The sequence below is a fragment of the Fusarium pseudograminearum genome, chromosome 1 (genome assembly GCF_000303195.2).
Source record: "Fusarium pseudograminearum CS3096 chromosome 1, whole genome shotgun sequence".
Lineage (NCBI taxonomy): Eukaryota > Fungi > Ascomycota > Sordariomycetes > Hypocreales > Nectriaceae > Fusarium > Fusarium pseudograminearum.
Genome location: NC_031951.1, coordinates 8571428 through 8597008, shown reverse-complemented (window position 1 = coordinate 8597008; position 25581 = coordinate 8571428). Strand labels below are relative to the sequence as shown.

Sequence of the window (25581 nt, the reverse complement as noted above, 5' to 3'; positions counted from 1 at the left end):
TGGACCCCAAAGCGCCTTTTATACTGTTGGGAAAGTAGGAACTATCTATCATATATGCACGGCAGCAGGCAGCTCGTAAAATGACAGGGACTAGGAAAAGACCAGACGAAAATACTAAAACTCTCCCAGGCTACATACTCACTCAGGCTGATTCAGTATTTCTATCAAGCCCCATGTTAGTATCTGTTTTTATGCAAGCCGCCTGGGCAGGACATAGGCGCTTAAAATGGTCTTATTCCTCAGCTGCGTCAGCCGCCAAGACATCAAACGACTCCGTGTTAGTTGACAAACACGGTAGAGACATGGTTAGATTCCTCATGGATGTAACTTTGACACCGTGGAAGCGCTATGGATGTCTTGGCTTGAGACTATATGTATGTAGCTTATGCTGTAAGACGGTAAATAAGAGAAATATGACCAAGATAGGTCTCGCTCTCGTTACTCAAGAACTCCATGGGCCAACAGCAAACAAGCTTGGCCCCCAAAAGTCCCTTGAACGGTCCGGCCGCCCCCTGTAGTCTGCAGCTCGCAATTGACGCGTTCCGTCAGCCCTAGAGTAGTCTCGGCTCTAGGCTCGTAGGGCTGGGATAGAAAGAGGGGAAGTTGAGGTGGAGATTATTATGTGGTTTGGATAATCCTGGTATGTTGCGGCTGATTATGCATGGACGGGTATTGGGACCGATACTGGTAGGTGAATACTCTACTTTGTTGACGGATAATAGTTTGAGGCCAGACATGATGGTATTATCTCAGTAAGCCTCCAACGATATAGAGTCTCGGTTAGCTGACTAGTCATCCGAAAAAGTTGATATATATGGACATATTATGCGATAAGTTCATCACCATAAAAACGCCTCACCGGACATCCAAGGCAGACTGAAAGGAACAGTTACATATAAAACACAATTCAGCTCTGAAACACTAGTGATCCTTCTATACTTGAACAGCTCCTTGCATACTGACCAACATGTACCAATACATCATTGTTCAACAAGGCTGCACGCCACCCATCCTATCGGGATCAGGAATTGCCAGCCTGATTTTCAGCCGATGATATAATTGTCTACAGGATGCACCTCGCAGAAATGCCTCTCCTAAAGCCGACGTCCTTCGTCAACTATCCTCTCTCTCTCTCCAGCTATGGATCCTCTTAGTGTCGCCAGCGGCATAGCTGGACTGCTATCAGTCGCAGCCGTCATCGTCAAGGCCTTTGACAAGATAAAAACCAACATGGACGATTGTCCCAGAACAGTTGAATGGGCGCAGGCCGAAACGAGCGAACTTCACTGGGCTATCAAACGACTCAAGGGCATAATCGACGACCCCAACTCAGTGGCCAAGACTTCAGGAACGTCGCTAGGTCTTCATGACGCGACCATCACCATCAGCGAGCTGATAACGACATGCGACGGTCTCATCGAGGTGCTGAAGCCGTTCGACGATAATCGTGCTTTGGCTCACACGAAGCTGGGCAAAGTCAAGTGGCTTCGAGTGCAGGATGATGTGGTCAAGTACATACGCGAAATGCAAGCCCACAAGGGTTCTGTGACTCTTATCCTGAACATTCTGCAATGGTAAGACGCAATATCTCTCAGCTATGATAAGTTCTGACATCAAGTAGCGATTCAGACGTAGTAATTATCGACTCTCAGAATAGACTGGCGAAGAAGATCGACAAGATCGTACGAAACAGCGAATTAACTCAATTACGCGTGGAGAAAATAGAGGCCATGTTCAATACATACATCATAGAGAATCCAGCTCTGTTTCCCTCCAACAGATCATCAGTGGGAACGACACTAGCTAACTGGAAGGAAGAAGATGATGAAACGGACAACTCATCGGTAGTCACATCGCACAAAGATCATGAGGATTGGACCACCTTTCGTTCGAGCAATGAAAGATCCTTGAGTTTTCCATCGCAAGGAAATATAGTTCCTCAGATAGCTCGACCTGTGCCGAAGCGCACTTCTTCAGCAGAAACATCAACCAAGACAGAGAGTAACGGTGTCTCATCACCACCACGAAGAGCATTCGAAGAAACTCTCGAAAAGTCGGATGTTTATCAACGCGTGTACAACTCAACCGACGCCTTTTCGATATACTCTACTCGCAATCGATCAGTAGTAGGTTCAGTCATGACCAGCTTCAGTCTCGCCGACAACTCGTCCATCCTCTCAGCATTTCCCATCATGAGCAGGACCGAGCTGAAGCATCCCGAATACTACGCGCACATGAATGGAAACCAGCGCATATCCAAAGACCTGATGAGAGCCATCACCATGCGAAGTGTTGTCAAGTCTCCTATTGAACCCAGTCCCGAAGCCCCCTTTTCTCTCAAGCAGTTCCGCTCACCCCCAAACTGCGGAGAGAACGTCATTGGTAGATGGAGCAACTCTCGAACAAAGACGTGGAATTCCAAAGAGTTTCGTACAGAGATTCAGTTTGAAGTTCCTTTTATCTTTGTATCGACTCCAGGATCCACTGAAGGATATATTGACGGCGCGCAAGTGCACTTCATCGATGGGACACGAAAGAGTCTGGATGCTACACGTACAGATCTTGAACTACCCCCTACAGGCACAAAGACCAAGACTGGCCGTATTATCAAGAATGAACGTGCCACGTGGCTCATACTCTTGTCGAGTTTGCAGAAGATGGAGAACCAGTCACAGAACTGGACGAGACAGCAGATCATGAGTCTCAGGCCGCGACCAGCCAGCGCACAAGCAATACTCAGCTCCGTTGCAGGCAAGCACAGTCTCCGAACAGCTTTGCAGTGCGAGAGAAAGAGCTGGGACGATATGCCTCCTTCAGTGAACCGCCCGTACGCAACCACCACCATGAGCCAGCTGATAGAGATGCTTGCGATGCTTGGTATATACTGGCGCGACTTTAACCCGACCTACAACATCTACCAAGCTGAAGGGAATGGGTTTCTTGTCAAAGGTCACAAGATTAGTGGCCTTGGTATCATGTTTTACTTTCAGGCTTTAGACAAGGCCGCTTTTGAGGAGAATAGGCCGGTTCCTAACAGGGGGGTTACGAGGCTTGCATTTGGACAGCTTCCGACAATCTTTTCACATGTTGTTCGCCTGGGCAGTCGAAAGAATATGGCTGATACTCTGACTACTCTTGGATGTGACCGCACATCATCAAACTATTTCCTGCGAGATGGTACTGTGACGTCTCATATCTTCCCAAGTAAGTTACACTATTTTACCTGAAATAAACAGTCGCTAACGCCTTTCAGTAACCTTTGAACTTATGGGAATGATGGGTCAGGTATTCCACATCAAGGATCTCTGCTTCAGATACATACCAAACCCGTGTTACAACATCTGGAGCACAAAAGGATTCTCCCTACCAAGGCTACTAATCGCGTATCGGAAGCATCTACAGGAGGATAAAGACAAGGCACATGGGCAGCTCTTTATCCACCTCAACACTCTGTTGTCTCCAAAGACGGAAATTCAACTTCAACGAGATGTTCCTACAAGCTACAACTGGCAAGCTCAGGATGCTCTACATTCTGTACTCGACGAACTGGATGCGACGCTTAAAAACACTACTCAAACATCACATGTAAAGGATGTTATTGGCTCTCACTTCCAAGAAGTTCTATCCCAAATGAACGGTCAGACATTCCCGCGCTTTAACGGCAGCGACAAAGAAGATGTTTTGATGAGGACCTATTTCCAGCAAATACTTCCCGCCGTGCAAATCTCTTGTTCAGCAAGGTTCTTCGACTCGAAGACGGCTGACTCCGAATTCAACGTGGTCAAAGGGGGGTATGCCCAGACAGCAGAGTACGCAGCGTATCTTTTGGCTTGCAAGGAGTTGTGGTGTTCTCTTGTTCTACGGATGATTTGTTGGCTCATGTTGCATGATTTTCACGGTGATGATGTGCAGGTTCCAAAGGGGGATTTGTATGGGAGTGATATGCGTGTGTATATATCGTGATAGAAGAGCTACGTCGGGTGAGTACACGAGTGGTTATGCAAGCAAAGGATTGTTTGAGTTGCAAATTATATAAAACATATGATCTATATCTATCTACTATATCCGTGGGACTTTGGTAAGCCAAATCCAGCCACGATCGTCCATGGAAATGAGCTATTATAGATGTGGAGGATAAGCAAGACTGGGGGCCAGATCCTGAAATGCAACATTGCCATGCTTACTCGCAGCCATCTAAAAGTCTCCGATATGTCGAATCGATCTGATGGAGTCTATTCGTAATCCTGTCATACGTACAGAGTCTAGGGAACTCTATCAACCAGTGTGCAACCAGCCGGGCACTGCGCAAAGACCGATAAGCCTTAGCATCGAATGCTAACAGCATGGCAAAGAGACAACCCTGGTATAGTTAAAGGATCAAAGGTGGAACCCGTCAGCAATGATATGATCCACCTTTTGAGGGAATGGGAGAGGGAGGCGAAGTACAGTTGCATTGCATTGCATTGCATGGCCGTAAGCGAAGCGTTACACAGCCTTAGTTAGGATGAACTGAGAGAGTCAAAGAGAAATTGATTAGATTGGTTGATATGATTTCTTTGATTGAAGTGTGTGTATCATGATATAATAGACTCTATTGTTGATGAAACAGTGGCGTTCCGTTCCTGTATATGGCTTACCGACTGTGCATTAGCGAGCAGTCTAGCTTAATACAGCGCGAACTCATGTGAGAAAAATGTATAGCCAACCGCACATAAGAGGGAAATGCCAGCAGGACTTAGTTAGATATAGGATTCAGACAACATGACCGCCACAGTTGGATCGAGAGAGCCACTATTTTTACCTTTTACGTAGTAAAATCGAAAGCTGACAGGATAAGAATACAGTCAGTTCCCGTTGAATAGCCTCCTCATTAGCCCTGCTCGCTGATCGATCGTTGCTGGTCCACTTATAGCGGTCAGCCTCCCTTTAACTACGTCGGTAACTGAGCAACATCCACTTGAAGAGGACTCAGCCTTATTACAGTGCAGCAGTAAGTTGGCTAATAGCTAACTAAAATGGGCCCGTGCTATTTCATCCCAATCTCAAGCAGAGAATGTGTGTTTACGTTATGTGTTTATGTTTGTGTCTGTGACAAGAGCAGGGACCACACAATATGGAGTAGGATTAGGCTTGACCGCTGTAATTTTAGACATAAATTCAAGCGTTTTGGAGCAACTCTTTGTCTGGGCTTCTTTGTTGTTGGTTCTGTTCCTGCGCCACGTTGGCTCAAGTTACTAGTGATATCCTTGCTCAACCAACAGGCTCAAGCGAGAATCCTTCAACCTTCTGGATGAGCAGAGAGCATGGGTCGAGCTTCTCAGAACAGCGTCAACATCATTTTCTCCATATGATTGAAAAAAAAGGAAAGAAAGAAAAATACGTCTTGCCCCCCCCCGACTTCACCGCAATGGCCGACCCGTTTGCTTCAAGTCCTTTCACTTACTCCGACGATCACTTTGAGAGTCTTCAACCACCAAAGAGAAGTCACGGCATAAACATATTCGGGAACAGTAGTGGCTATTACTCTCCTCTCATGATGTCGTCGTCAGAAACAGCAGGAGAAGGAGGACAGCAACAACACCATAATCAACACGAAATGTCCAACTTCGGAACAGCTCCAGCTTCCGCTTCCGGGCTGGGGATCTCAATGGGATCGGCGCCGTCTCAGTCTCAGTCTCAGTCCCAGTCTCCGGATCCGAATCAACATCACAGACTGAGCTCGCCTGAGACACCGCATTCCTTTCACAACTTGATGAGCGGCGACACGCCCCGTCATACGCCTGCTCAAGGCTCTTTTAGTCCGCGCATCGCCGACTCTAAAGGAACTCCAGAGCCATACTCTGAGATTTGGGCCCCGTCAATGCCTCGTTCTAGTGGGAACTCGCAGACTGATCCTAGTGCTACCGAAACGGCCAAGCAAATACCCACAGCCCAAGAGAGAGAGATCATGCCTTCATCTTCGTCTGCACGGAAGCTTCCAAAGATTGTTGAACCTAGACACGACGAGATGGATGATGAGTTTGACGATGAGATCTTTTATAAGAAATTTGGTAAGTTTCGTTGCCCTGTGTATGTATCTCATGCTCACATCTCATAGCTGAGCCTCCAAAGGGCTGCTCTTCGACTCGAGATATTCATCAGCCTAGATCAAGCTGGCTTTCCATCACTATTTATGTTCTCTCTGTTTACTCAACCGTCGGAAGTGGAATCTGGCTAGTGACAGCCATCCTTCAACCCCGATGGGGTCACCAGATCGCATCAAGCGCTTCACTCTCACCCTCAACTGCCACGACTCTCGCTGCCATGTTAGCAAAGACTATCGAAATGTCCTTTGTCACAGTTTTCGTCTCATGTCTTGGCCAGGTTCTTACTCGACGAGCCTTTATCCGAAAGGCGCAGGGCATGTCTCTGGCTGAGATGACGATGCGAAACTGGGTCATCCAGCCAGGATCTCTAATTACTCACTTCGAGACTCTTCCTTCATCGTCACTGACTCTTCTCGGCATGTTGTCTCTTACCGCTACCATCGCTGCTGCGTTCTACACCACCGCTTCAGACGCAATGGTCTCGCCGAAACTCAAGTCTGGAAGCTGGCAGCACAAGGAACTCGAGGGTTACGTCAAGGCTTCTTATGCCAACGCCGCGTACGTCCGTGAAGACTGTCCCTATCTTTTCAACATCACCGAGGACATCCATGCTGCTGAGTCATGCATGAACGTGCAGTTCTCTGGACAGTCGTACCGAAACCTGCTCAACTACATGACAGTCTGGACGAACATCAACCAAAACGGAACCGAGATCTCTGCAGACCCGAAAAAGAGACCTGGTGGAACTACGCTGCTGTTCGACAACACCACCATGTTCTCTGAGTGGATCGAGACGGAGCATAGTGATGTTGCTGCGCAGTTTGAGGAGACGGGACGAATTATTAATAATGTCACCTTGGCCCTTCCTCATCCTGGAGTCTACGGCGCTGCCACCCTCAAGAAGAACGGTATCCTCCAGCCCGATGATCTCGCCGGCGTGGGAGAGTACACGATCCGAGCTGGTGTCGTCGCGCCTTCTGTTAATGTTTTGTGCGTTGACATGGACAAGGCTGAGCTTGCTCCTCTCGTCTATACAACATGGCCCCATGCCAAGAACAACAACACCGTCATTCCTGGCCAGAAGGCGGGATGGACTGGCTGGACGGGTGAAATCCCTCAGCCGATAGACAGCAAGAATAAGCCTTACTATCTCAACCGAACCGACGTCGACGATATCTTCAAATGGGGACCCAAGTACGAGCGTCGTCCTCCTGTCTTTCAAATGGTAAGTCAACCAGATCACGCTCATCGTGGTGATATCTAACACGATATAGTACCCCTTCGACTACAACATTCTTGCCAACGCGACCGTCTATGCCGCTGATGCTATTTACACCCTAGGCAAGAGCGCTGAAAGCAAGAACTATACTCTCTGCCAGCTTCGATCTTGGGTTTCTCCCAACTGTTCAACTGAGTTTAGTATTTCAGGCACTGCAGGTGCTCGTATGAATGCCCACTGTGAGGATGACGCAGATGAGAACGCATATCGTCGATCGTTCCCTGCTGACCAAGGCTGGTCTCTTCCCTCTCTTGACTGGAAGTGGCTCGCCGATCAATGGCGATTGTCCATGGACCTTAACGGTGGTTCTGTTAACAACAACGCCTCCAACGCTCGCATCCTCACCCAACTCGCCCTCAACAAACCAAAGATGCCCGCATCTCACCCTTCCATGGCCGAGGCCCTCGCCGTCTACTCCAGCTCGCTCATCATGATCAGCGCCATCGACACGCCCTTCCGCCACTACTGGGACCAGGACTCCGATGAGTTTCCTGGCAACCTCATCAAGGAAGGACCTGGCTTTCTTCAAGCCTTTAACGCGTCGATGATCACGCAAGAGTACACGTCCGGCCACACACAGGGTTGGCAGAACATCTTCTACGTGGTCCTGGTTCTTGTCTTTGCCATCAACCTCTTTTGTCTTGGTTACTTCATCATGCGCTCCGGTCTGGTCACCGACTTTACTGAACCGCAGAACTTGTTCTCGCTGGCGATTAATAGTCCACCCAGCAACAACTTCCACGGCAGCTGCGGAGGCGGCCCTGAGAAGAAGCAGCTCGTTGTGCCTTGGAAGGTTGCATTCGCGCCGAGTGCGAATCACTACTTCTTCCAGGATGAGTCAAGTGGGAAGGAGGTTGCAGCTGAGGCGACGACTACAGCGAGGGAGTATCAGAAACCATTGCAGAGTAGTTACAAGAGGCTTAGTATGAGTAGGACTTGGTTGTAAGTGGGTTGGACGAGTTGAGTTATATATAACTATATCATCTAGTAAGCGTTGCATACATATATTAGAATGGAGTTGGCTTAATCGCTCTTTAGCTAAGAGCTGGATATAATATCACATAGAGTATATATAAACCTTGAATTCTATTAAAAATTTGCCTGTCTTTAAATCTGTTCGTTTGTGACTACGAGTACAAGACGCTGACCGCATTCACTGTATAGATGCAAAGCCAGAAGGAACTTCCAGATCACTTCGTTTTTATTACTTCCTTTGAGGCTGGATTTGTCCAATCATGGTCTATAGTTTAGAGCAGCTCTTGGGCTACCATCTGCTCCTATTCCCCCAAGTTCCAGTAGAGATTTCTGCTTGCTGCCGCCTATCATCGATATGCACTCCCAGATTCTCAGTGCCCGGATCTAGTTTTCAAGTTCAACTCAGTGCAGCCCCAACCCATGAATATCATTCAGATCCTCTGGTTCAGTTCTCACGCAGTCGCTTGCTAGAACGTCTAGCGCCGCCAGAAGAGCGTCTAACAGATAGATTGCTAGAACTCAGACTCTCCATGAGCGACTGGGCCAGTTCAACAGAAGCATTTGCGTGTTCCTGGGCCTTTTCCGCGTATTCTAGAGCCTGTTCGGTGCACTTCTGGGCCTGGACGGCATGGCGATGAATCTCCTTGACCTTCTCTTGATCTTCCTCGCGGTCTCGCTTGGAATCTACCCCGATTTCCGCGACGTCTCTATCAAGCTCGAGATTGCTCTGTAAATCGGAAATGCGCTTCTTAAAGTCGCTTTTGATGGCGCTGAGCTGTTCTTCGTAGTTCTGAAAGACGCCGTTGTTGCTGTTGCTGGCTACCTGGTTGTCGGTAGTAGGGAGTGTGTCGTTGGGCTCTTGGTCGGGCTCGGAAGGGTCGGCGATGCTCTGGCCAGTTGACAAGCCTGGATAGGAAACAGGCATAGAAAAATTCAAACCAAGGGATTCATCACCAGGTTCGACGTGTCCCATGATGAGTTTACGCTCCTGTTCAGCGTCGTCGAGACGAGGATAGAACGGCTGCTTATAATCGAGCCTTACCCCCCAGTGATGCTCCATATCGAGGCACATTTTATTCACAGCCTCGCTCCCTGGGAACAAAGACTGAAGGAGAAAATAGTAGGGATAGTATCGGACAGGTTGGTTTGGGCGATTGGGCGCCGTTCCCCGAAAGTACCTGTAGGCTTGATGATTACTTGGGGTTTTATCTTTATTCTCTTATAGATCTAAAGAAAAAATGAAGGGACCAAAGTCTAACTTGACAACTCAAGGACAGCCTGGAAGCAGTGCTAACCCATCTGGATGTTTTCAGAAATAAATAAAGCTCATGAACACCCTGGCGTGACATGCAGGCCTTGGCCTGTTCATACGATGGGAGGATCTTTTCCACCTCGGATAGAACCAGTTCGCGACTGGCCCAGCCTTTTCCCCAGTGGCTTGAGAAGCTTTCAGCGGTAAGAGTGTGATCGCAGCCGGGCGTACATTCAGTGGTGATGTGCTCCATGCTGGTCTTTAGGAGAGTTAGCGATACGTATTCTAAAATTATACCATAAAGATGACAAAAGAGCCGAGTCGCTCGAGCACTAACAAATGAGGTGAGAGGCTTGCCTTTGGTATGACCCAACAAAGCGGAACGGGTACTTGTTGATGTTGTCTCTAATTCAGGTTGAGCTATGGGAGATCAAGAAGAAATGAAAATGTAGGAGCGCGCTGCTTGTGTCGCGTAAATGCCATTATTTGTTTGCCTGGAGTTTGCAGTGCTTGCCAGCGACAGCTGTTTGCCAGTGCTAGCGAAATGATATTGAATGCCATACCCCAGGCAGAACTCTGGAGAACAGCTTATTAAATACAAACTTGCCATACAAGGCATGTATCTATCTGTTGTAATGGACAATACCATATTTGATAGAGCCGTGGTATCTCAAGTAGTTGAAAAAGATGTGAATATCGACATCGAGTTCTCTCATAATATAGCCTTCAGTATAAATTGAAATGCAATATTTTAGTAGCCACAAGATGTAAAAATTAATTAAAGGCGGACACACAGTATTAACCGTCCATCAGATGAGCAGTACTCTTGGTGATATTATCTCAGAAATGCAACAGCAATTAGACAGCTTGTAAAATAGTATTGTTCTATTGTTTCGATATCACTCCACAATAACGAAGATGACTTTCCACTCACAGACAAACAATCCTTGCAACTTTGCAATATGATATTTCTGCTATACGCAATTCAACCCCAGGATAGCGGAGTTTCTTCTCCAGGTTTTGAAATGCTCAAGTCTGGAGTTATCGCCTATCTTGACCCGCATAAGCAAACACACAGACAATACGCATCCCCAGTTACAGCACATTTTGCGGAGGTGCTGGAGTTGCAACTTGAGGTTACAGTCGTCTCAAGTCAGAATCCCAACGGTCCGACAACATCTGCATGTAATACGGTTTGTCAATCTATGATTCGTCTCTTCCCCCTTAACGGCCAGTGTCGATCTTTCGACCCTGGACTGAATTGCAAAGCGTGCTCCATAATACCGCCGACTTGCACCCAAGAGACTGTCACTTTTGAGTCACATCGAACATGCCCAGACTCCAACATGTCTCCATTTACTGATGCCGATAACCGTTGAAGCGAGCGAGAACGGTGCAGTATTGGTGGCACCGTTAAGCGAGTTGCGCTAGACCAGGGTCAGGGTTAGGCTACCGGTCCGACAACTGGGGAGAAGTTGGAGATGGGGAGAGGGATCGATCAAGTGATAGAATGAATGGTCGAGCCAAGATGCGGGGTTTTGAGGGATGGATGTCTGGGGTGATGGGATGGGGATGGGGAAGTGACTAGGTTAGCCTGTGAGCCGAGTTGGTTAGAGGATCAGCCACTGATCAGTCGAGTTTGAGTTGATGTCTTTTGCTTTGTTCGTCAGGGGGACATCCAAACTGGTATGGTCATAGGTCCGTGTATTGTTTACCACAACAACAACTTGACGCAGGACACTGTAATTTGTTAATGTCCTGCAGTAACTTGGGAGCAACAAAGTTAAGGTTAGAGCCTTCAGTGCAGCCATAAGGAGATTGCCTTGCAGATGAAGGGAAGAGTAGCACAGTCAAGGTTAGACCCATAAACAAGGGTTACATGCTTCTATGAATAACCAATGAACGACCTCCTCAGCCTTGCAACGCCGCATTAATAAAATCTGGGCGAGGCGAGTGATGGTGTAGGTGGGACGCGTTGATCAAATGTCACATCTGCATGATTAGAGGAAATTACTTTTCTGTCACAGGCACGCTCCAGACGATTAAACGAGACGCTCTATGATGTGATTCCAACCATCATGAGAGAAACGAAAAACTCTCACAAAAAAGGCCCGAACTCGGTGGTCTTTGCGCGCGTACTATAATTGACATACGAGACTATGTCCATGCCACCAGTGCAGAGCCAACTCACACACACACACACACACACACACACACATACAAGCTGACGACTCTGTTGGAGAGTAAGCAAAACCAGACTTTGACTTGGCTATAGGTAGTACATGATGTTAACATTAAGAATAGAAGCTATTACTTGTCGCTGCGATAATGCTACCTTGGTGGCAAAGAGAATATGGACTTGCCTAAAAGAGTAATAGCATTCAGCACCTGAGTCGCCGAGCCGGCCTGGCCCGGGTCTTGGCTCGGGTCAAGATCCACTCTCAACCCCGGCATTTCCTACATTAGCTTTGGTCTCTATTCTCTATTCTCCAGGTCTCTCCAACATTTACTCCACAAACATGCTAAGCCCGGGGGAACGGCACCCAACCCTTGAGTTGCGTGCGAGTGTACAGAAGAAAAAGCAGAAGAAGAGGTCTAAAAGGAAAGTGTATAGCATTGCATCTCTATAGCATAGGAGGTAGCTCTCTTCACCTTAGCTATATCCAACATCTACACGCCAACATATACCCGTCTTTTCTACTCTTAGCCCGAGGCCTAACTCCTCAGCTCCTCCTCCTCCTCCTCCTCCCCTCTACTCCTAGTCCTACACCATCGGGCTCAATGCGGCCGAGGCGTCTCAAGACAGATGGTCAACTTCGCCATTGACGACATGGATGCCCTGACACTCCAGGCACTCTCGCAGAAGAGATCCTTGCTAAACCAATCACCAAATTATCCTCTCCCCCTCCTCTTCTTCCTCCCTCTTCCTCTCCCCATGTCGGATAACCACACAATCTCACTCACCCAGTGGCAACCCCAGCTTCACCCACTACTGTACCGACTCTAGTAGGTTGTTGGTTTAGCTTCCTTATCACAAGTTGATGGTGCGGCTACTCCGCATCTGCTAACTTAGCTATCCTGTTCCATCCACTAGCCGGTCAATCCGCACACTACCAGAAAGAGAGCTCCCCTCCGACCCCCTCATGTTTATGCCCATTGAGTTTTGGCTTTGATTGTGGCCGTTTGGCTCGCGGCCACATATCACAAAGCTTGTTTGTTTCTGGGATCAACCGACCTCGTTTTTCTTTAAAAGGGAGCAATCTCCCACATGTGCAACAGACTTTCTCGTCCCAGGTCACTCATACATAACAAACAAAGCATCACTGAGCTTTGCTTTGCTTTCCTCCACTTTTGTTCCTCCCAAGCTACAAAGCTGCAGCATATTCAGTTGAAAACCTTGGCTGGGAGCCCAAACCTCCAAAATGAACACTCTTCGAAGGGCATCGCTCGGCAAGCCCGAGGAGGCTGGCAAGACATGGCCTGCTATCGCCATCGGTTGCTTCGTCGCCTTTGGTGGTGTTCTTTACGGGTATGTTTCCCATGTTCTCGATAATCCATCACAACTCAAGCTAACGTATTGTTCACAGTTATGATACCGGTACCATCTCTGGTATTCTGGCCATGCCATACTGGCAGAGCCTCTTCAGCACCGGCTACAAAGACGCCAAGGGCCACCTGAACATTACAACAGCTCAGGAATCGGGAATTGTCTCGATTCTTTCCGCTGGTACCTTTTTCGGTGCTCTGTCGTCACCCTTCATGACTGACTACATCGGCCGTCGCCCTGGTCTCATGATTGCTACGTGGGTTTTCAACCTCGGTGTTTGTCTTCAAGTTGCTGCTACATCTATTCCCCTGTTCTTGGCTGGCCGATTCTTTGCTGGTTTCGGTGTTGGTCAGATCTCTGCTATTAGTAAGTCTTCAACATACGAGAACGAGATGACAGAGACATAACTAACACCATCTAGTCCCTCTCTACCAGTCCGAAACAGCTCCTAAATGGATTCGAGGTGCCATTGTCGGATCATATCAATGGGCCATCACAATCGGTCTCTTGTTAGCAGCTATCGTCAACAACGCAACAGGTGGCCGCAACGACACAGGCTCTTACCGTATCCCCGTCGCCGTCCAGTTCGCATACTCCATCATCCTCTTCGGTGGAATGATCATCCTCCCCGAGACTCCTCGATTCCTCATCAAGAAGGATCGTCATGAAGACGCAGCCAAGGCCCTCTCCAGAATCCGTCGTCTCACTCCTGATCACCCCGCTATCCAGGCTGAGCTTGCCGAGGTCAGGGCCAACCACGAGTACGAGACGAGCATTGGAAAGTCCTCTTACCTCGACTGCTTCAAGCCTCCTATTCTGAAGCGTCAGTTCACTGGTTGTGCTCTCCAGGCTCTGCAGCAGCTTACTGGTATCAACTTTATTGTAATTACTCCCTTTCAAAAGATTGAGTTTCATGGATCATATCTAACAAGCTTCTAGTTCTACTACGGTACCAAGTACTTCCAGAACTCTGGTATCTCGAGCGGTTTCGTCATTTCCATGATCACTTCAGCCATCAACGTCGCTTCTACTATCCCTGGAATGTACGCCATCGATAAATGGGGTCGACGACCTCTTCTCCTCTGGGGTGCTGTCGGCATGTGTGTTTCGCAGTTCATCGTGGCCATGGCCGGTACATTCTCCACTGGCCAGAATGATGACGGAACCATCTTTGTCAAGAGTCTGGCTGGCCAAAAGGCTGCTGTCTCTTTCGTCTGTATCTACATCTTCTTCTTCGCCTCCACCTGGGGTCCTTTGGCTTGGGTCGTCACTGGCGAGATCTTCCCTCTCAAGACTCGTGCCAAGTCTCTCAGTATGACCACTGCCACTAACTGGCTTTTCAACTGGGCTATCGGTATGTTACTCGCTCCAACAATATTCTCTGGTCATGCCACTAATACGTTGCAGCTTATTCTACTCCCTACCTTGTCGATTACGGCTCTGGAAAGGCCAACCTCCAGTCCAAGATCTTCTTCATCTGGTTCGGCTGCTGTTTCCTGTGTATTGCTTTCGTCTACTTCTTCATCTACGAGACCAAGGGTCTGTCCCTTGAGGAGGTTGATCAGCTATACGATGAAGTCAGTGTCGCTAGCAAGTCCAAGCAGTGGAAGCCTAGCGAGTCCTGGGAGCACCGCCAGAGTGTTTCGGGGGCAGATGGCAAGATGTTTGGTGGAAACGATCACCAGGGAGAGGTTACTCACAACGAAAAGAACGAGGCCTAAGAGAATGTTGATGTGAAGGAGTGTATAAGAATTATTGAGGTGGGAAGTTGTGTTGCCTAATCGGTGGCCGATTATGATTATCGATGAAATACCAGATATGTTTTGAATCAACTGATTATGTTGAGATTTCTCTCTGCTTGTAGAGTTTACACCATGACTCCCGGGTAGGTCAGTCTCCAAGTCACAACGTGTTGCTGTTTTATTTACTTGGAAGACTGCATATTATGGTAATCAACTCAAAATGTATAGAGTTGTTCCAGTTGTATAGTCGCTTAGACTTGTTAATTCTGATGTTTAACAATATTGCTATTTGGAATCATGATGTTGGAAGTTGTTATCCGCAGCACCAAAACATTCATTCAGTCTAGGATGGAATCATACAAGAAATTGGGTCACATGCTGCTGACTCATCTACTGCCCCGCCTTCCCCAGGCAGCTCAGAGCTCCAGTGACGTGTGTTACCGACCCGCAGCGCTGGAACCCAAGTTGCCTGTTGTGCTGCATTGTACCTGTCAAAAGCTTCCCTCTTACGCTTTTGCTCCATGATTCCACATCCATCAACTTGTACAAATTGCCATCACTTCGTTTATATTTCTCATTATCTGATCATTTCCCCCCAAAACAGAGACAAGTCCCATCATCACTCACAATGGCTTGCCCGCATCTCGACTTGATCGGTACGTCAACCGCTAAAAGCAACCCCGCCGTTTGATCTACCATCGACCGGGTCATGATAGCTGCGACAAGCTTCGAAGCCGTTTCAACACGCCGATTCAGAAGCTAACATTCGCTATTATAGGGCTGACACCCCCTAACCCTTCTCAGTCCGTCTATCGCGAAGACTGCACCCAATGTTTTGACTCGATTGTAAGGCCATCCCACCCGCTTTACCCTTCACCATCGACTTCCATCGCAAATCGCTTGCTGACCTCGCATCTTGACAGGATGATCCTGCTGGCCTCAATGTTTGTCTGCAGTGCTTCAACGGAGGTTGTGCCGGCGACCGAAACCATGATAGACTTCACTATGCGCTAACCCAGCATCCTCTCGCCCTCAACATCCGCCGCACTAGAAAAGTCGTCGAACGAGATGAACCGCCTGCCAAGATGTCCAAGCTGGCCATTGCCGCCGAAACAGAAGAGGATAGATACGACACAGCACTGGCCGTCAAGTGTCTCGATTGTAACACCGAGCTCGACCGGACGAATCCCAAGCTTGCTCCCATGGTTGACGCTATCCTCAAGGCCAATACCTTTTCACGAAAGGAGGAGGTCAAGGCTTGGGAACAGGAGTTGACTAGCTGTGAGCATATCCTGATGCTTCAGCAAGCACCTTCGAAGAAGATCGAGCAAAATGACCTGAGCCACTGCTATGCTTGCGATTTGGCCGAGAACCTTTGGCTCTGTATCGAATGTGGTAACCTAGGGTGCGGTCGTAAGCAGATGGGTGGCGTTGATGGAAACTCGCATGCCCTTGCACACTCAAACGAATCGGGCCATGGGGTTGCCGTCAAGCTTGGATCAATCACCCCCGAGGGTACCGCAGATATCTATTGCTACAAATGCGACGATGAGCGAGTCGACGACAAGCTGGGCGAGCATTTGAACCACTGGGGCATCGTGCTTGCCGAGCGCCAAAAGACCGAGAAGAGCTTGACCGAGATGCAAATTGAACAGAACCTCAAATGGGACTTTAGCATGACTACTGAAGATGGAAAGAAACTGAAGCCCTTACTCGGACCTGGTCTTATTGGCCTGAGGAACCTTGGAAACAGTTGCTATCTCGCCAGTATCGTTCAATGTTTGTTCGATATGCCTTCTTTCCAATCAAGATACTTCCAACCTGGCGCCGACCTTCCTATTGTTCCTGAACCTGCTGCCGACCTCGAGACTCAGCTGAGAAAAGTAGCTGATGGGCTTTTATCAGGACGGTATTCGGAGATTGCTAGAGAGGCTGCCACACACCAGAAGGGCCTGGCACCCGCAATGCTCAAGCACCTTATCGGACGAGGCCACGAAGAATTTTCTACGATGAGACAGCAGGATGCGCTCGAGTTTCTCCAGCATTTGTTCAAGCTTATTACCAGGTCTTCTCATCCTGATGGAAAAGACCCTACGGAACCCTTCCGCTTCGTGCTCGAACAAAGACTTCAGTGCCTTGGTTGCCACAAGGTTAAGTACAGCAGCAACGAGCAGGACAACATTTTCATCGATGTTCCCCTGGAAAAGCTTCCTCGCGAGGAAGGTTCGGATGGCCCAGATGCTTACAAGCCTGTGTCTCTTACACAGTGCCTTGATAACTTCACAGCTGCTGAGAAGGTCGAGTTAACATGCTCTGCTTGCGGAAGCAAGGATGGCTTTAGCAAGCAATCTCTATTCAAGACTTTCCCGGACACACTGGTTGTTAACGCGCGAAAGATGACTGTTGCCAACTGGGTTCCAATCAAGGTGGACGTCCCTGTCCTTGTGCCAGACGAGCCTTTCAATTTGGACGCCTATCTTTCCAAGGGATTGCAGCCCGGAGAGGAACAACTGCCCGATGAGCCGGAGGCCAAGGCACCCGCGTTTGAGCCTGATGCTACTGCCATGTCGCAATTGGAAGCCATGGGATTCCCCTACAACCGCTGCGCGCGCGCTCTCCATGCCACTGGCAACTCTGACGCCAACACCGCCATGGAATGGCTGTTTGGACATATGGAGGATCCTGATATTGATGCACCTCTTGATCTGGGTGCTCAAACCGGAGCGGCTGATACTGCCGATCCTGAAAAGATCGAAACGCTCGGAGCCATGGGCTTTGGTGCTCCACAAGCCAAGAAGGCGTTGAAGGAGACTGGCGGCGACCTTGAGAGAGCTGTAGAATGGCTATTCAGCCACCCTGATGATCAAGGGGATGGTGATGCTCCCGCCGAGGGGGCTTCTTCTGCAACAAAGGAGCCAGCTGGAAGCGCTGATCTGCCAGCAACCTTCCAGCTTAGGTCAATTGTGTGCCACAAAGGCACCAGTATTCATGCTGGGTAAGTATTTCTCAACAATAGTGATCGTTGATTTGCTAATCGGTATCCAGACACTATGTTGCCTTCATCCGCAAGGCTTTAGGAGATGCCAATGTCCCGACTTGGGTCCTTTTCAACGATGAGAAGGTTGTCGAGGCACATGATGTTGACGAGATGCGCAAGTTTGCGTATGTGTACTTTTTCAAGCGAGTCTAGTCGAGAACATCAATAGCACAGAAACGGGTGAGGCGTATAATAGGATGATTTGCTGATGTGTTGGGCTGCATCAAACGGGGAATGGCGCGTGGTTGGTGAGAAGCAGGCTGTATGCCATGCCGTTGTTTTAGTTTGAAAGATTAGAAAGGGCTAGACGAGGCATACATCGCTAAGATGATGGAGCCGTTTCGTATGCATGAATTAGATAACAAGATATCCTGATAACGTATCGTACAAATCCATCGCAGTCGCCGAACATTGAATATGGACAAACAAACTCCTTATAGCGCCTTGTAACGCCTTTCAGGATGATCATTCCTGAGATATACCGAAAACCCATAAACAACAACTTGTCCGTCTCTTACACTTCTTCCACCACGCCAAAAATTAATCTGAGAATCGGTAGCTGACCAAGGTATCGACACGGTGGTTCGCCGTGCTGAAACCTCTCAGCTGGACCTTTTCGCCGTTCTCAATCTCCTTGGCATCAGAGTCGCCCCATTCAACGGGGACCTCGCTATCGGCATCCGCATATACGAGCACGTTGAATGTGCAGTCGCCGTTGAGTTGTGGGAGGAAAGTAACAGACGCAGTGATCTGGCGGAAAATGGCAGCGATTTCGGCTTGGATTTCGGGTTCTGTCTTTTCGGGTGCGGCAGGGGCGGCGCTTCCAGCAGCAGGATTTTCCTGGTCTTTCGGTGCGGATTTTGAGGACTTGGATTTCTTGACGGGTTGGAAGATTTGGACCTGTTTTTCTTTGTGTCAGATCGTGATGCAAATCAGGGAGAATAGGGAAGGCCGTACGTCGAATTGCCAGCGCTCAACGTGTTCGCCTGTGTCTTTATCTGTAATGACGATGACAAGCTTGGAGATCTTGCCACCGACCATCCACTTGTCGAGCTGGGACATGATCTTCTTGATGTATGCCTTTACTTGGTCATCAGCCGAGACTGGATATCGTTGTTAGTTGGAAATTGCGGAATCCTGAGTATGCGCTTTTACCTAGCATGTTGAGGCCATATTTCTTGACGCTGGATTATATAATTAGTTCGAATGATTCGAAGCGGGATTCATCGTTGGGTGGACGCACACTGTAAAGTCTTCTGCTGGGTAGACTCCTCGTTGGAAGCTAATGAAGCTGTCAGTAAGTTAACATCGATCGATTGGTAGGTTTCGCGTACAGAATGCTGTGAATAGAGTATTGGAACTGTAGACCGTTAGAAAACTCTCGCGCAGTTACAAGGGAAGCTGTAGACGTACGAATTCGGCGACGAGACGGGCGCTGCCTTTGAGAGAAAGCTTGTGGACCTTGGACTTATCCTTGTCCTTGCTCTTTGATGTTTCTTTCGACGACATTTTGTGTGTTTCCGTGGGTATCTGTCGAAAAAGGGGTATTCTAGGTAATAGCGATGGAAAGCTGCGGGTTTGGAATTAAAGATGGACAGTTTTGTTTACTTACGGTTGCGGGGTGAAGGTCCGTCCGATCTACTTGAGGTCTGTGCGGCGGGGTTCACCGAGCTTCACCGAGCCTTCACCTCGAGATTTGATGGATAAAGAATGATACATGTAATTATATTTAAAAATCGTCAATCTATGGTCGCCGACTGTAGTAAACTCCTGGAGGCCATCGCGGCTCTTGGGATTCCTCTGAAGAATTTTCGTAATTGTTGTAGTAGTAGTTATTGTTATAGTAGTCATTGTTGTAGTTGTAAGGGTTTCCGTCTTGGTATTGTCCATAGCCATAAGGATAATAGCCATATGGATAATACGATCTAGGACTTCGTGCTCGATAGATTCGTACCACGTTAACCATTTCGCCACTTGAAGATGGAGATGAAGACGACGACAACGACGACGACGACGGTGTACTCGGACGTGGTCTTGTTCTAGCATCGCCCTCCCTTGTGTTGGCGCTGCTAGCATAGAGTGCCCAAGAGCGTAGAAATATACCGACTGAGAAGAGGAAGGGAAGTAACTGAGTAATGGTCGCAAAGTCATAGACGCCTCGAACATGATTCCATTGTATGGGAAACTCAATGGCAATGACTAAAAGGGTGAATATCATGAACCCAGATAAGAGACGAAGTTTCCTGAGACGCCAGATAATTCTTGTCCTGGTAACGTTTAGCAGGTTTGTAAGCTCGATGGAGCGGAAGCTGTTCGTACCTGTTTCTCCTATTCCTGGTACTTTGATGAGTTATCGGAGTGCAACAAGTTTTTAGAAAGATAAATCCGCCAATACTGGACAGAACTCCGATGTAGAAAACCGCACCGACTATAACATACCCCCTACTTTCCAAGTTTACCTGCCCGAGCATGAATACAATATCGCGACAGTCGCGGCTTAGATGTGGCAGAAAGACAGTGTAATACCATGTTCCCATCGACAAAGTAGCCATGAGTATTGTGAGAGCGACAAGATAGTAAAAGGTCCCATGGAATTCATTTGTGAGTAAAAAAGGGTCCAGGTGTGGTTGACATCTTGTTATCACGCGCCAGATGCATAATGGCATCAGAAACAAAAAGAAGCCCATACTAAAGAGGAGCAGAAAGTAGATATCAAGCGGAGCCAAGGCGCTGTGTGCTATCCCAATAACAAGGGATATTGATGCAACTGCAGATGAGGAGAGGCTGATAAAGCGCAAATCTGAAAGGTCGCCTTCAGAGACGTACTCCATGATCAACGTACCGAGCCATTGCGTGTAGAATGCGGCACGAACACCGACACCATAGATATCAGGTCGACCAGGGGGCGAGCAAAGACCTTGGCTTGCCATATCCGTTAAAAGATATCCGTAAGACTTATGAAAGTTATGAATCCAAGACATGGATGCCATTGTAACTGGGGCCGGCGTACACTTGTATGCCATCTGCCGCGTCGTGAACGAGTTGAGACTTTCAGCACAGCATACTCGTGCATAAGATACGATAGAGACATGACGAAGAGGGATCGCGACTAGTACTGAGGCGGCCGTGAAGAAGTCCAATACTAGAAGCAACGAACCCGTTGAGGCGAAATAGTACAACGTACGCTATTTCATTGGTCAAGGACTTGAGCCTCAAAGATTAGTTCAGCATAAGGATAGAAGGTGATCGACTCTGCCAAACCAGTTTCGAACTCTCTTGCATTGCCCGGTAAGTAAGGCGTCATGGTAACTCAATCCAAGTTGCCATAGCCGAACGGGAAGTTGCATCACGGAAGCTCTTGTGACAGCTCTACAGGTATGACACCCGTCCTGTTTGAACATCGGCTGGTGGAGAAGCATACAGTATCGTTACGCACTCGAAAGCCTGAGAAATGTAGTTTGTCGTTTAGAGAGTTGATGGTTCCTATGGCCAAGACACAACAGGACACACGTGTCGCCGACTGGTTGAACTGTGAACCCAACTCGGTCACGAAGGGAACAATGTATCATAAAGAGATTTATGGCAAGCAGTTCAATATTGTGGTATCATCTTCCAGGCGATATTGTCCAAGTAAAAGCCAATTTGGAACAATTCGATATTGGATTTCAGGGTCCTCCGATTATAGGAACTTGGGTTGTAAAGTACTAAGTGGAGTCTTTGTGTGGAATAAGATGCAGGTCAAGTGGGCCCTCTGGAGGCGGGTTGCTTATCGATAAGCCACTTTTTTTTTCTGTCCCGACATGTCTTATCCCACCCAATTTTCTGCGTCGCAAGTTCCCAGCCATTCTGCGATAACATCGACCGCTTTTCGTGCAAGTTGTTCCTGGTCGCTTCAATACGTTAAATCATTCAAGATGGCTGCCACCAAGCATTCCCTCGCTGACAGCGAGGACCGACCCACCAAGAAGACCAAGGTCGACTCCGAAGAGAAGGCTCGCCTAAAGGCTGAGAAGCGAGAGCGCAAGGAGAAGAAGAAGAGCCAAGAGTCTGAGCCTAGTGCTGAGAACTCTGATGCTGACCGCGCTGCCGAGAAGGAGCGCAAGAAGGCTAAGAAGGCCAAGAAGCTGGAGAAGAAGCAGAAGCTAGCCGAAGCTGAGGCATCTGCTGAGCCTGCTGCCGAAGTCTCTGAGGAGGCTCCCAAGAAGAAGTCCAAGAAGGAGAAGAAGACCACCATCACCGAATCCTCTTCTAACTCTGAGGCTCCCTCAAGCGGCTCTTACACCCAAACCATTGCGCTCTCTAACGTCCCCCAAGCTGAGATTGACGAGTTTCTCTCCAAGAACGAAATCCACATTACCGACCCCAAGACCGAGACCGTCACTCTTCGCCCCGTCCTGGAATTCCACCAGCTCCCTGCTACAAACCTCCTCGAGAAGAAGCCCTCGCCATTCGCCAACTACAAGGCTCCCACACCCATTCAGTCCGCTTCATGGCCTTTCACCCTCTCCGGCCGTGATGTGATTGGTGTCGCTGAGACAGGATCCGGAAAGACCATGGCTTTCGCGCTTCCCTGTGTTGAGGCTATCTCTGCTCTCAAGCACAAGCACACCAAGGCCGTTATTGTTTCGCCTACACGAGAACTTGCCATGCAGACCTATGAGCAGATGGCTTCCGTTGCGGCTCTCAACAGAATGAAGTGTGTCTGTCTCTACGGTGGTGCTTCCAAGGATGACCAGCGAAACCTCCTCAACCGTGGTGCTGACATTATTGTCGCAACCCCTGGTCGTCTTAAGGATTTCATGTCTGATGGAACTGTCGATCTTAGCCACTCAGCCTTCGCCGTTCTTGACGAGGCTGACCGCATGCTTGATAAGGGTTTCGAGGAGGATATCAAGATGATTCTCAGCTCCTGCCCTCCTCGCGAGAAGCGCCAGACACTCATGTTCACGGCTACATGGCCCCAGTCGGTCCAGACGCTCGCAGCCACCTTCATGGTTAGCCCCGTCAAGATCGCCATTGGATCCGGTGGCAAGGAGACTGCTGGTGGAGCTGTTGAGCTCCAGGCCAACGCAAGAATTTCACAGAGTGTTGAGGTTCTTGAGCCCAGAGGGAAGGAGTTCCGTCTGCTCGAGGTCCTGAAGGAGCACCAACAGGGCAGCAAGAAGAACGACCGTATTCTGGTCTTCTGCTTGTACAAGAAGGAGGCCACTCGTATTGAGAACTTCCTGAGCCGCAAGGGTATCCGTGTTGGTGGTATTCACGGTGATTTGCGACAGGAGCAGCGAACAAGGAGTCTCGAAGCTTTCAAGTCTGGACAAACCCCTGTTCTTGTTGCCACTGATGTCGCTGCTCGTGGTCTTGATATTCCCGAGGTTAAGCTTGTTATCAACGTTACAGTACGTTCCCATCGGATGATTGCTTGGACATTCGCTAACATGAACAGTTCCCCTTAACCATTGAGGACTACGTCCACCGTATCGGACGAACCGGTCGAGCTGGCAAGACCGGCCAGGCTATTACTTTCTTCACTGTTGAGGACAAGTCTCACTCCGGCTCGTAAGTACATCACGCATCGACACATGAACATATGCTTACTCTTCTAGTCTCGTCAACATTCTCCGAGGTGCCAACCAGCCTGTGCCCGAGGACCTCCTCAAGTTCGGCACCACCGTTAAGAAGAAGGCTCACGACATGTACGGCGCTTTTTTCAAGGATGTCGACATGAACGCAAAGTCCACCAAGATCACATTTGATTAGAATTACTATTATGGAAAAAGCACTATTGTTTGGCGGCTTTGCGACCGCGGACCGAGTTTAGACACTCAAGGATAAAACGGCGCTCGAGGACCAGGCTGCGATGAATTAGATTTGTTCAAAAAGTCCGATGTTTGGAATTTTAGAGACGTACATGAGAATCAATAATGGGATGGCCGAGCCAGCGATCTTGACGAGAGATTTGATCGGTGGATCCGCGTTGTCGGCGATTTTTAGTTGCTTGAGAAGAATGGCTGTAGCGACTGAGACGCCTAGTGTGCTCTCGGGAAGTAGACTCTTGATCTTGAATTCAGTTCCATGTCGTTTGAAATAACGCTTGATGAATGCTCCGCTCCAGGTGATGCGACACGCCATGTTGATGATGTTGGCCAACACCAAACCGATGGCGCCGAGAGGGTAGACTCTCATGAACAGGAAAGCTGAACTAGCAAAGACGACAGAAAAGGCGCCCATCCAGACAGACTGTCCGTGAACTTCGGTCTCTGTAGCGATAGATGCCACGAACGATTCCGTTATGCCGTTCAAGCCGAGGAAAGGGATATAGAAACAATACGCCGCAAGGACGTCTCCAGCCCCTGAACCAGCCCACCGCTTGCCAGCTACGATAGCCAAAAGAGGCGGAGCAGCAAAAGGTCCAAGGCTGATGATGACTGACGATAGAAGTATATAGAGTCGGAGCAACGTCAACAGATTTTGCTTTGCTTCTGTAATAACAGGTGACGGCTTATCACCTTGTTTGACGGGCGTCACCGATGAAAGCAACCGAGAAAAATAGCTTCGGCTGCTTTCTTCAACAGGCTGAAAGAGGAGGCGGGCAAGAAGACTGCCGTAGTTGTTTGCGAGTGCGTACGCTCCTTGAACATTGGCGGAGGCAAGCAAGGAAATGAGAAATGTGTCGCCTTGAGTAAGGAGATGCTTGACCACGCTCTGAGCCATCATGCTACCAGCAAGGCCTATCGTGGGTCTATCGAACATGGATCCCAAGAAGCGATTATCCTTTGAGGCAATGGTTTTGGGGAAAAGAGAGAAGCCGATCGAGGAGGCAAGCTGATGTCCTGATACCAAGTAGACAAGGAGCAGTGCAGCACCATAGGTGATTTGCCCAAGAGCGAAGGGAAGCACCCCAATATCACTATGTTTGGATGCCCAAACTGCCGATCCAAAAACAACTATACATCGCAAAAACGTCGCAATAGCCTCTGCAGCAGCTCGTGTACCAAATTGCAGTCGAGTCTGCATGAGAACAAAGCACGGCTCGGACAACAACTCAACCATGGCGGCCAATCCGTACAGGTATAGCGACTCAACAAGGTACGGCGTTGAGAGAGTCGCCTCGGTGGCGTACGCAAGATACACCCATCCGAGACCGAAACTGACGAGACTTCCCAGGCCAATAGAGAGATATCCCAAGTTCACCACTGCTTGGCTCTCCTCTTTCGCTTTGGACCCAGCATCCCTTCGCTGGATCGCCACGCGCAAACTTTCGCGCGCGAAGAAGAGAACAGAGAGGTAGTATACTTCAAGCTGCGTCGACAGGCCCAGAAGAGGAGCTGTGAGATAGCGCAGAAGGAGTTGGTTGGCGATAAAAGTTATCAGACGGGAGGCGAGCTGGAGGATAATGAGCAGCGATGCGCCCTTGACCATCGACGGTGATGAGGGTGCCGGAGGGCTCTCATTTGCAGGAGATGGAGCCATCTTTGTGCTTTGGTGATGAAATGAATGGCAGGATGTGTTGAAAGGAATAAAGATATCACGGGTGGTGTTTTGACACGTGTTGATGAGAGGTGCGATGGAATGTCTTGTTGATGTTTAAGTTACAGTGGACTTCAGTGGGTTTAGGGGCCCTTACGATGCGCAGGCAGCGTGGTCTACGCAGGCCATAAGTTAT

At 48.8% G+C, this 25581-nt stretch overlaps 9 protein-coding genes across 9 annotated transcripts, besides 6 other annotated features; 5 read left to right on the top strand and 4 right to left on the bottom strand.

The window, feature by feature from the left end:
- Positions 1-1140: 1140 nt before the first annotated feature.
- Positions 1141-3963, top strand: FPSE_00352 (uncharacterized protein; the record flags this gene model as incomplete). The annotated part of the gene is made up of 3 exons (XM_009253472.1): positions 1141-1574; positions 1622-3204; positions 3254-3963. The coding sequence occupies 3 exons, from the start codon at positions 1141-1143 to the stop codon at positions 3961-3963; spliced, it is 2727 nt and encodes a 908-aa protein (XP_009251747.1).
- Positions 3964-4448: 485 nt separating this feature from the next.
- Positions 4449-4469: a microsatellite.
- A 938-nt stretch (positions 4470-5407) lies between these two features.
- On the top strand, positions 5408-8311 carry FPSE_00351 (uncharacterized protein; the record flags this gene model as incomplete). The annotated part of the gene is made up of 3 exons (XM_009253471.1): positions 5408-6050; positions 6098-7311; positions 7361-8311. The coding sequence occupies 3 exons, from the start codon at positions 5408-5410 to the stop codon at positions 8309-8311; spliced, it is 2808 nt and encodes a 935-aa protein (XP_009251746.1).
- Positions 8312-8785: 474 nt separating this feature from the next.
- On the bottom strand, positions 8786-9412 carry FPSE_00350 (uncharacterized protein; the record flags this gene model as incomplete). The annotated part of the gene is made up of 1 exon (XM_009253470.1): positions 8786-9412. The coding sequence occupies one exon, from the start codon at positions 9410-9412 to the stop codon at positions 8786-8788; it is 627 nt and encodes a 208-aa protein (XP_009251745.1).
- A 2368-nt stretch (positions 9413-11780) lies between these two features.
- Positions 11781-11814: a microsatellite.
- A 505-nt stretch (positions 11815-12319) lies between these two features.
- Positions 12320-12341: a microsatellite.
- A 147-nt stretch (positions 12342-12488) lies between these two features.
- Positions 12489-12527: a repeat region.
- Positions 12528-13014: 487 nt separating this feature from the next.
- Positions 13015-14860, top strand: FPSE_00349 (uncharacterized protein; the record flags this gene model as incomplete). The annotated part of the gene is made up of 5 exons (XM_009253469.1): positions 13015-13121; positions 13180-13505; positions 13561-14021; positions 14079-14493; positions 14547-14860. The coding sequence occupies 5 exons, from the start codon at positions 13015-13017 to the stop codon at positions 14858-14860; spliced, it is 1623 nt and encodes a 540-aa protein (XP_009251744.1).
- Positions 14861-15509: 649 nt separating this feature from the next.
- Positions 15510-18071, top strand: FPSE_00348 (uncharacterized protein; the record flags this gene model as incomplete). The annotated part of the gene is made up of 4 exons (XM_009253468.1): positions 15510-15537; positions 15660-15727; positions 15805-17876; positions 17927-18071. 4 exons carry the CDS (start codon positions 15510-15512, stop codon positions 18069-18071), a joined length of 2313 nt encoding a protein of 770 aa, XP_009251743.1.
- A 387-nt stretch (positions 18072-18458) lies between these two features.
- FPSE_00347 (uncharacterized protein) lies at positions 18459-19427 on the bottom strand (the record flags this gene model as incomplete). Its single annotated transcript, XM_009253467.1, has 6 exons — positions 18459-18818; positions 18876-19021; positions 19074-19102; positions 19162-19200; positions 19253-19278; positions 19332-19427. 6 exons carry the CDS (start codon positions 19425-19427, stop codon positions 18459-18461), a joined length of 696 nt encoding a protein of 231 aa, XP_009251742.1.
- A 235-nt stretch (positions 19428-19662) lies between these two features.
- On the bottom strand, positions 19663-20768 carry FPSE_00346 (uncharacterized protein; the record flags this gene model as incomplete). Its single annotated transcript, XM_009253466.1, has 4 exons — positions 19663-20185; positions 20238-20252; positions 20358-20606; positions 20761-20768. The coding sequence occupies 4 exons, from the start codon at positions 20766-20768 to the stop codon at positions 19663-19665; spliced, it is 795 nt and encodes a 264-aa protein (XP_009251741.1).
- Positions 19727-19781: a microsatellite.
- Positions 19910-19934: a microsatellite.
- A 1064-nt stretch (positions 20769-21832) lies between the features above and the next one.
- FPSE_00345 (uncharacterized protein) lies at positions 21833-23675 on the top strand (the record flags this gene model as incomplete). The annotated part of the gene is made up of 3 exons (XM_009253465.1): positions 21833-23314; positions 23362-23474; positions 23522-23675. 3 exons carry the CDS (start codon positions 21833-21835, stop codon positions 23673-23675), a joined length of 1749 nt encoding a protein of 582 aa, XP_009251740.1.
- Positions 23676-23697: 22 nt separating this feature from the next.
- FPSE_00344 (uncharacterized protein) lies at positions 23698-25388 on the bottom strand (the record flags this gene model as incomplete). Its single annotated transcript, XM_009253464.1, has 2 exons — positions 23698-23770; positions 23827-25388. The coding sequence occupies 2 exons, from the start codon at positions 25386-25388 to the stop codon at positions 23698-23700; spliced, it is 1635 nt and encodes a 544-aa protein (XP_009251739.1).
- Positions 25389-25581: the final 193 nt, after the last annotated feature.